This window comes from Saprolegnia diclina (assembly GCF_000281045.1).
Source record: "Saprolegnia diclina VS20 unplaced genomic scaffold supercont1.1, whole genome shotgun sequence".
Classification (NCBI taxonomy): Eukaryota; Oomycota; class Saprolegniomycetes; order Saprolegniales; family Saprolegniaceae; genus Saprolegnia; species Saprolegnia diclina.
Genome location: NW_008246068.1, coordinates 1487828 through 1496801, shown reverse-complemented (window position 1 = coordinate 1496801; position 8974 = coordinate 1487828). Strand labels below are relative to the sequence as shown.

General features: G+C 56.3%; 2 protein-coding genes across 3 annotated transcripts; one reads left to right on the top strand and one right to left on the bottom strand.

Moving 5' to 3' along the window:
* Positions 1-1586: 1586 nt before the first annotated feature.
* SDRG_00501 lies at positions 1587-5940 on the top strand (the record flags this gene model as incomplete). 2 transcript variants are annotated; one of them, XM_008605981.1, is made up of 21 exons in its annotated part: positions 1587-1647; positions 1700-1785; positions 1832-1859; positions 1915-2095; positions 2142-2273; positions 2317-2349; positions 2391-2445; positions 2495-2583; positions 2631-2729; positions 2772-2918; positions 2964-3019; positions 3071-3716; positions 3761-3844; positions 3890-4090; positions 4143-4312; positions 4364-4505; positions 4551-4853; positions 4895-4969; positions 5020-5307; positions 5355-5645; positions 5688-5940. In XM_008605981.1, the coding sequence occupies exons 1-21, from the start codon at positions 1622-1624 to the stop codon at positions 5727-5729; spliced, it is 3174 nt and encodes a 1057-aa protein (XP_008604203.1). In that variant the 5' UTR covers positions 1587-1621. The 2 variants fall into 2 exon arrangements, with proteins under 2 accessions (XP_008604203.1, XP_008604202.1); XM_008605980.1 differs by having other exon boundaries at positions 1635-1647; positions 1700-1859; positions 5688-5729.
* SDRG_00500 (hypothetical protein) lies at positions 5787-8219 on the bottom strand (the record flags this gene model as incomplete). The annotated part of the gene is made up of 6 exons (XM_008605979.1): positions 5787-6560; positions 6606-6899; positions 6948-7283; positions 7331-7729; positions 7782-7929; positions 7981-8219. The coding sequence occupies 6 exons, from the start codon at positions 8217-8219 to the stop codon at positions 5820-5822; spliced, it is 2157 nt and encodes a 718-aa protein (XP_008604201.1). The 3' UTR covers positions 5787-5819.
* Between the last annotated feature and the right edge of the window lie 755 nt (positions 8220-8974).

Genomic DNA, 8974 nt, shown 5'->3' with positions numbered 1-8974 from the left:
ATCGGCACGGTTCATTCAGCTTGATGACGTGGAAAATGAGGCTAGCAAGGCAACGACGATGCAATGCTGATGTCGACACCTCCATGAACACCCGCGAACGCTTGGTCGTTGATCTCCCGGTGTGAGAGTGGGAAACGAATTTCAGGACCATTGAGCACCTCAACCGTCAACATCGAGGTGCTGGCGATCAGTACCACTACACTCGTGTGGCAACTTGGCGTTCTCTGTGGCATTGTCCAGCGGTGTATGGTGTCAACATCGCGTCACTTTGGCGGCGCAAGCAGTGCACTGGCTCCGGGTCCCGACACGTCTCAGTCCGGGACGTAGCAACTCGCTCCTAGACACAGCCGCCGCCACAACAAACGTCAACATGAAAGACCCACACGGCTTCGTGGGCAGACACACCGAATACAGCACGCCTGCGCTGGATGTACCGAGCACTCGACAAAAACGCGCGGCAGCCTTGGCTGTCGTCTTTGGTCAAGATACGAGCAGCGGTCAGCATATAGACACATCTGGCGCGAATGGACAACCTTCCCCGAGCTCGGCGCGGCCCTGCGCACCTCGCAAGTGAGCTCACTCAGCGGCCCATCACAACAACCAAGTAGCGCCGTTATTTGACGGAGCTTGTCCAGATCCCCCCCCGTCCACATCTTGAACTTGCGTCGGAAGAAGAAGGTCGCGCACGCGCTGCGGATGGAACCCGATCGTCTTCTTGCGCTTGTCGCAATAGTCACTGTACTGCGCCTTACGCTGCTCGCCGAAGGTCGCCTCGTAGCGCTCGACTAGAGAAGAAGCTCGATTTTTTGCTCGGTTGTCACCTTTTCCTTGCGCTCGACCAAGATGGCTCCCTTCCCGATCTCCAACCGCATCTTGAGTTCAATGTTCGCCATCCCGAGCTTTGCAGTCGGACCTCGTTCGGCTGGATGTGCACGCGTCGTCACCCGGCAGAAGCGGCCAATCGTACTCGCTGTGGTGCGAGCATGCCTCGACCCTCATCATCCCAAGCTCCCGAGTCATGTACATTCGAAATCGACGACGCAAAGTCTCTTAACGACAAGGATCAAACTCTCAAGCACCAAGAAGACATCAAAGCAAGGAAGTCCATATCCACATCCAAGGCCCCAAGACAACCTGTATATGTCGAAACGTGCATCTACGGATCGAGCCATCACCCACACCTCAACAACATCTCGCTCAGTACCAACAGCATCGCGCGAGATCAAGAATGTGGCTTCGGCGTGCCAAAATGATCCGAGCAACTACTCGAGCTCCGAAACGGCGGTGCTGCGGCCTTATGTCGTGGTACAATACCAGACCTCGCCCTCTCGACAAGAAGGCACCAGACGCACTCACGAAGCACACCAGCATCAACGAACAACGTCTCACCGACCTCACAACTCGATTGGCCCCAACCGCATGGCGTCATCTCTGGGGGGACCGCCTCGCCCACCTCTGGCATGGCGGACACCAACACGGTTGTTGCCCCCAAGTAGCTCGGTCTTGATAGAGGAATGGGTCTCTCTCACATGTAAGTAAGCACTTACGTCGGTGCCATTTTGGGTGCGTATTTGACCGTTCCAGAAGAGGTGCACCTTTCATTTTCGCAACGGCGAGCGCAATGTCGTCTGACGATGAGTTCGAAAGGTCGTGGCAACGGCGGGAGTGGCCTCTTATCTTACGTGGCACGTTGCTGTAGGTTCCTCGAAGGCGACTCGGACGACGAGCACGCAGCCTTCGCTAAGGCCAAGAAGAAAAAGCAATCGAGACGAACCAGCACGGCGGGTACCTAGCTCCGATCTGGACGAGTGGCTGCTTACGCGATGCATAGAGATGTCGCGCCCTACTCTCGACGATAGGCAAGTGCTTGCGCACTCTTTGTAAGTTTATAAGGCCTCATTTAACTGCTCGCAGTGATGACCCGTACAACTTCGAGATGCGTCCTGCAGCGACGAGCGAGAGCGACGAGGACACTCGTCCGAAACCCAAAGCGCGCACCAAGCCAGTCACGCTGTCACGCAAGTTGAGCCTTGAAGAACGAATGGCGGACATCCTCAAGCGGCACGGAAGCGCACTCGCTGACGCGGTGGCTCCGGTATTCGTAAAGTCTATGGAACATTTCCGTGCGACGTATTTCGTAGTTTGTCGAGGCGCCAGCTGCTGCTGCCTCTGTGCCTGAAGAGCCTCCGGCAGTACAACTCGAGCCAGCAACGCAAGAGCCTTCGTCTGATGAGTCTTCCGACTCGCTCGGAATGGAATCGGCAGACTTCGAGGTAGGTCCATCGTTTCTGGCATTTCTAGTCCTGACCTTGTTAGGTTGGTGGGTACGCCAAGAAACCTATCAACAAGGTACGGTATCATATCTCGGTGTGAATTTCAAGCGCGTGTAGGCCAGCGTTGAGGTGCCATTTACTGTTGATGTCGCAGTTACGTCGGCGCCTGCAGGTGGCGTAGTGGTGACGCCCCCGCATTTCGGCACTAACGCGCGCTTTAGAACCGTTCCGGTATGCAGACGCTGCTGCAGAAAAGCTCGCCGAGACATCGACACCAGCACCCTTTGAAAGCGCGTTTGCCAAAATGAAGGTGCTCGTCACGCTCACAGCTTGTGTCTTGCTGACGCCATTTTACAGGATCTATTTTCGCTCGAGCCGTCGCTTGAGAAAGAGGTGCCTCCAGTGGAGACCAGCGACGCGAGTGACGACTACGGCGACGAGTTTGAGGCAGTACCGGTCCGACTTTTATACATTTTTGCATTCTTGACGTGTGTGTAGGATGCTACGGAGGACAATGTCATGGATATGTACGACGACGACGGATTCGAGGAATCGGCCGACGCGAATGGAATGACGCCGCCGCTGTCACCGCCGCCACCACCACCACCCGTGGATTTTGAACCCGACGAAGCCAGTCCTCCTATGGTATGTTGATGACTTATTATTGCGTGCTTTAGTCTAAATGCGTAGTCGCCTGGCCCCCCACCACCTCCCGACCTTCCTCTTGCTGACTCGACAGACCCAGTGTACCGACCTTAAAGGCTTCCTGATCTTTAATGACGCACGTGTCGAATTAGACGAGCATCAGAAGCCGTCAACCCTGTTGTTGCGGACGTGCCGTCATACTTGTCATTTTTGCAAGAAACATCCGAGGCACCCGCATACAACTTGCGCGCTGTCACTGTCGAGGCCGAACTGACGCCACCAATTGCCGAAGAAGTCGTTGTCGAGCTCGTTGACGGTCCCAGCAAATTCGAGGCAACGTTGGACGTCGACGCTGTGATCAGTGATACCGTACTCTCCATCCCGCCCGCGGTTGTGCCAACAGTTGGACCCGTGGCCAGCCCCGTCGCCACTCACACTGCAACCTTTCACGCCACATCCACGGCGGCCCAACTGCCAGCCGCAGACCGCTTCAGACAGCTGCAAGCGACCCTTGACGCCGCGCGCGTCTCTCACGACGACCAAGTCACCAATGCTTTTGAGCGGGACAAGATTCTCATTCGCGCGTTTGCCAACAAGGAGAATGAGATGAAGCTAGAGCTTCAAGCCGCCCAACGCGAGATTCTTTCACTGCAACACGAGCGGGACGCGCTCTCGGTATCCCAAGACGTACACACGCTGTCGGATGCACGACTTCTTGGCAAGTACGTGCACAGCCAGACCCGCCACGGTGTCGCGATGACGTCCGCTGCCTACGACACAATGCGCAAGGAGATGGAGGTACGAACACGCGTGTTTTGGTTACGCGACCACCTCTATGGTAGACGCAAGAAGGCTTGATCCAAGGCTACCAGCTTGAGAACGAGCGGCTGATGCAGCAACTAAAAGACATGCGGCGGGACTTACACGTATGACTTTCCTCGATATTTTGCGAGGTGCAATCATCCGTCTAGTACGACGTGCATGCACAAAACGAAGCACATTTGGCGACCATCAAAGACCTCCGGCACCAGCTACAGAAGCAGCAGCAAATCCAAGCGAGACCGCCCCTGGACGTCACGCTTGCCGCCGACGTGCGGATCCTCGCGCTTCAGGAGGAGCTACGCGATGCCGTCGACCTCCACGCAACTCACGAGCGGGAGCTCAAGGTTGAGGTGCGACTGACTTTGTGTGTGTGTCTTGCACCTCATGTATCGTCGTGTGCAGCTCGACATGGTCAAGAAAGCCAAGAAGGACCTCGAGTGTCAGATCGCAGGGGTTCACATGGACGTTCTGCAGCGGGAGAACGACGCCTATGATCAACTTCGCGCGGCTAGCGTAGCCCAGCAGCATGACGCTGAAGCCAAAATCGCGGCACTACAGTCCAAGCTCGACTGGTTTCTAACTACGTGTGATTATATTTTGAGGTTCTACCAGTGTCGACATAGGTACATTCAGAATCAGCGATACCTAGACGAGCAAGACGAGCTGCTGCGGCAACAACGGGCAACGATCGACGACCTCCGGCGTCAGCCTCGGTCGGAAACATCAGCAAAACCAAGTCGGGCCGCAGATCGCCGACGTATTCAGGTATAAATCTGAGCGTTATGATGACGTTGTCGACCACATGCGTAGGCGCTCGAGGGACAGATTGCCGAAATGGAACGCGCCATGCAAAAACGACACCCCGACAGCCTCGTCAACCTCATCCTTGCGAGCAAGCCCACCGCTGATGACCAGCTTGCCGAATGCAAACGCATGCATGAGCTCCAGGTTCATGCACTCCAGGAGCAGCTAAGAACGGCTGAGCACTCGCACGAACTAAAACTCACAGCGTTTCGCCAACAGCACGAGCGTATCGTCGCGCAACTTCGAGCCCAGCTCGACGCGAAACTCGCAGCGTCGTCGGACCGCACGACGCTGACGGCCAAGATAAAGGTGCACTCATCCTTCACCCAAGAGTCTCATGGCTGGCACAGGAGCTTGAAAAGAAGCTGCAGGATGCACGAGGTCGGAAGCCGCCGCCAATCAGTGACGATAGCCCGTCTTTCGTGGTGCTGAAGTATTGGTTGTGTACTACTTTGTTGACGGGCGTTTCGAGTAGGCGCGACTCAAAAAGCAGGTCACCGACCTTACGACTGAGCTCGCCAGCGTCCAGCAGCAACTGAGCGCGAGTGACGAAGCTCGCAGGCTGCTCATCCAGTCGTCGTCCGTTGTCGTCTCGCCGAGCGTGTCGCAAGCGTCGTACGATGCGCTCGTCACGCAAGTCCACGACTTGGAGCGTGAGATGGAGAGCGTGCGTACTCGCCACGCCACCGAGCTCCGCGAAGCCAAAGACTTGCTGCACGAAGAAATTCTGCGCGTGACACAAATGCTTGCAGTGGCCCACAACGTGGTTCCACAGAAAACCGATCGAATCTCATGACGTGATGACGTTAGGACCTGCACAAGGCACAAGCGACGGCCGGCCGTATACCGTACCTCGAGACGCAAGTTTGCGACCTCACACGCCAACTTGAGGTCCCCAACACGCCATCAATGCTGCAATACAAGGCGCTGGAGCTTCAAGTACACGCACTCATGCAAAAGTACGCGGTGCGCGAAACGGAGCTGCAGGCACTCCTCCAGCAAGCAACGGCGTCGAGCCACCTAGAGCAGGCTGCGTTGCGGGCGCACTATGAGCATGTTCTCACGCTCAAAAATGCAGATATCACGCGCTTTCAACTTCAAGTACGTGTGCCTCGATTGACCTGTGCCCATGGAACTCGTTAGCTGGATGAGATGCTCGACGAACTGAAGTCCCTTCGCCCCTAAGTAGCTAAAATTGAAAGCAACCAATCGCTGTGAGAACACTTTTTTGAGATCCACGACAGTCTATTCAACGATAACGAACGATACGCTCTTTTACTTGCCCAGTGGCACCTCCGTTAGCTCGATGTCCTTCTCGTCGTCGTCGTCGTCGTCAATCGTGAAGATGGCGGCGGCGTCCTGTTTGGCTTTTGAAGGGTACATGGGCGTGTCGGGCTTGTTGATGTCGATTTCTTGATACGACTTGTGCTTTAGCGAGCGGCGGACGTAACAGCAGGTGCATCCAATGAGGACGAGTACGGCGGCAAGCGTCGCGACGCAAACGACAATCGCGAGGTTCGAGAGCCGCTCTGTGAGCACGACGGGCACGTTGTTGCGATTGACTTCGCTCGTTCCTTGGCTGCTGTTTTTCGCCTTCGGCGGTCCGTCAAACGCTGTCGCAAGCCACGCCTCTGGGTGTACGAGCAAATCCCTGAGCACCTCAAAGTTAGGGGAACCAAGACCGGATGCTGCGTCCCAGCCGCTCGTTGCGCGGAACGTCTGCGAGCACACGGGCTTGGCCGACCCCATGCCAGCCGCAATGGACCCAACGACAATGTCATTGAACGATCGTGGGTCTTGCGCGTAAGCCTTGTACAAGAGCGGGTTGACAAAACCAAGCGGTGGCTTTCCCGCGTTCAGGCGCAGGTCGTTGATTAGCGTGAGGGTGCCGGCAAACACAGGCGCCGACGCCGACGTGCCAGAAATCAAGCTGGTCGACCCGCGAATCACAACCTTGAAATTGGAGCCAAACGCAGCCACGTCCGGGTACGCGCGGCCAAACGCGTTAAAGTATGCCTATTTTCTGTGAGGGTCATGGTTTTGAGACGCATGCGAGCGTACCAGCGACGGGATTGCGGACGAGTTGAGATAGGCTGCAACAACATCAGCTTGGTACGATGGACGCGGGTACTGGTTTGAGAAGCCACCACCAGACGTGATGAGCGCCCCGAGCTCGGACGAGCAGACAACTTCTTCGTCCGTGGCGAAAAAGTCAGGTGTTAGCCCTCTCTTGCTCAGCATCGTCGCACCCACGGACGTTAAGTACGGCGAGCTCGTTGGCCACTGTGGATTGGCGCGCTTGCACCATGCTGCAGCATTCGAGGTATGCGTCTTGAGAAGCGCTGGGCGTTGACCCTACATACATGTTGTGAGCGCGACAGGATGTTTCATAGAAGGGCCTACAGCAACGCCATCGTCGCCGCTGGACATGACCACCGAGACGCCACGCGCACCAAGCTTCATGAGCAACGTATCGAAGCTTCGTGCGTAGCTTTCGGATGACTCGAAGATGTGCGCTTCATCGTCCGAGTACGAAAGCGATACGACGTACGGCGGCTTGTCCATCGAGAGCATTGCCGTGGCCCATTCGACAAAGGGCTCGTCGGCCGCCGAGTAGGGGTTGGCGCCGGCCTGAGACCAAATGAAAGTCGGTGTCTTGGGTGCGATCGCCGTGATGTACTGTAAATCGAGAGACGCCTCGGCGCTGGCGTGATCGGGGGCGTTGTCCCGGCCTGCCACCTTCGTCAACAGTTAGTAAAGCACAGCAGACGACAGTGCAGACTTACGTTGTTTGAGTGCAAAGTAGGCAAGGATTCGTTGGGCATAAACTGATGGAAGAACGTCGCAACGTCGTCTTGGCTCCATGCTTCATTGTAGAACTCTGGAATCATCTGCGCATTTGTCTCGTTCGGGTGTGTTTGAACCGGGATCTTGTACAGCTCGCGAAGGAAGCTTGGCGTGACGCCAGCGCCATTGCGGACAGCGTCAGTCGGTGACACAGCCGCTGCACGAAGCGACCGGCGCATCGGGGCTGTGTTGACGTTCAAGTATGCCACGTGTGGCGCCACGTCGTCAGGCAGCGTCAGTGACGTCGTTGCGCGCAACAATCGGTGACCGTCATCGACGTTGAATGCGTGAATTGTTGTCTGCATCATGGTTTCGAGCGTCCGCACCGTCGTTCGCGCCTAGGATCCAACGTCCATGCACACCTTGCTCCGAAACGCACCCAACACATACCGTAAAGCGGTTGGTCGTGGCAGAAAACGTCACGTTGTCGACTGCATGCGCAGAAAGCCAACGCTGGACCGTGTCAAGCGCATCAGGACGAGGCGCTGTGAGAGCGTCGACCTCATGCTGGGCCAAGAATCGGCTATACTTTGGATGGCTACCACACAGCGTGAGGCATTTCTGTTGACGGTGCAGTTGACAACTTTACCTCGGATCCGAGATGGCCCAGAAATGCGCTTCCAGCGCCAAGGGGTCGGCAGCCTTGATGCCGATAGAGAGCTCGAACGGCGCATCGCTGAGCGCCCTCTGACCCTGCGGCGCAAGCTCGGGCGATGGCTGGAAGCCAGCGAGCATGGTGGCCGCGTCGGCCGCCGCAAGGACCCCGAGGATGAGCTTCGAACACGTCAGCATGGGCAAACGTGAAATACCGACGTCGCGACGCAGCATCTTGGGTCAATCTTGGAGGCAAATTAAAATGTTATTTAATTCATTTTTGTCAATGGCCAATAGTATAGTAGAATGAAATTAGCAGATTCATTTATTTTAATAATACAGAAACACACAGCGATGCCTGTCTATTTGGTGTATCCGGATAGCGCCTCCGGATAGGGGCCGACTGGCCGGGGGTTGGGCAAAGCCAAACGCTCGATCCCGCCACGTCATGCATGACCGGTGGCTCTTGGCTGTTTTTGTCGCTGTATCGTCGCACGCTGTGGGATAGCTTTGTGGGATATGGGATGCGTCGTGCAACGGCAATGACTCGCAGCGTCGCTATCGCCACGTCGTCGTTGCTCACGGCGGTCGTCGTGCGAAAGCGCCGACCTCAATGCGATGCAAGCAGGCAGATACAGCTGGATGAGCCTTGTCGTCGACGGTGCTCTACTCTGTTACAGTCATCTGCAGAGCCAGCTGGTCGAGGTCTCTAAGCCAAGTGGCGACCGCATAGTTGTGTGGCAGTTTGATGTTTGGCCTCTCCCAAGGCGACTGCACGTTACGATTTGCTCAGATCCAGACGTCGAGGAACACGCCCTTCTTTCCCGCGAACAGCAACGCATCATCTCTGACATAGCAGTAGTAAGCACCGCAGAGATGTGGCGATCGCAGGAGCAAACATGTTGCTCAATGAGCGAGGAAGCACTGCGAGCAAGCCTGAGGGTACTCTGTCCGCATCCTGCTCGACGGCCGTGGGAGAGCATGCAATG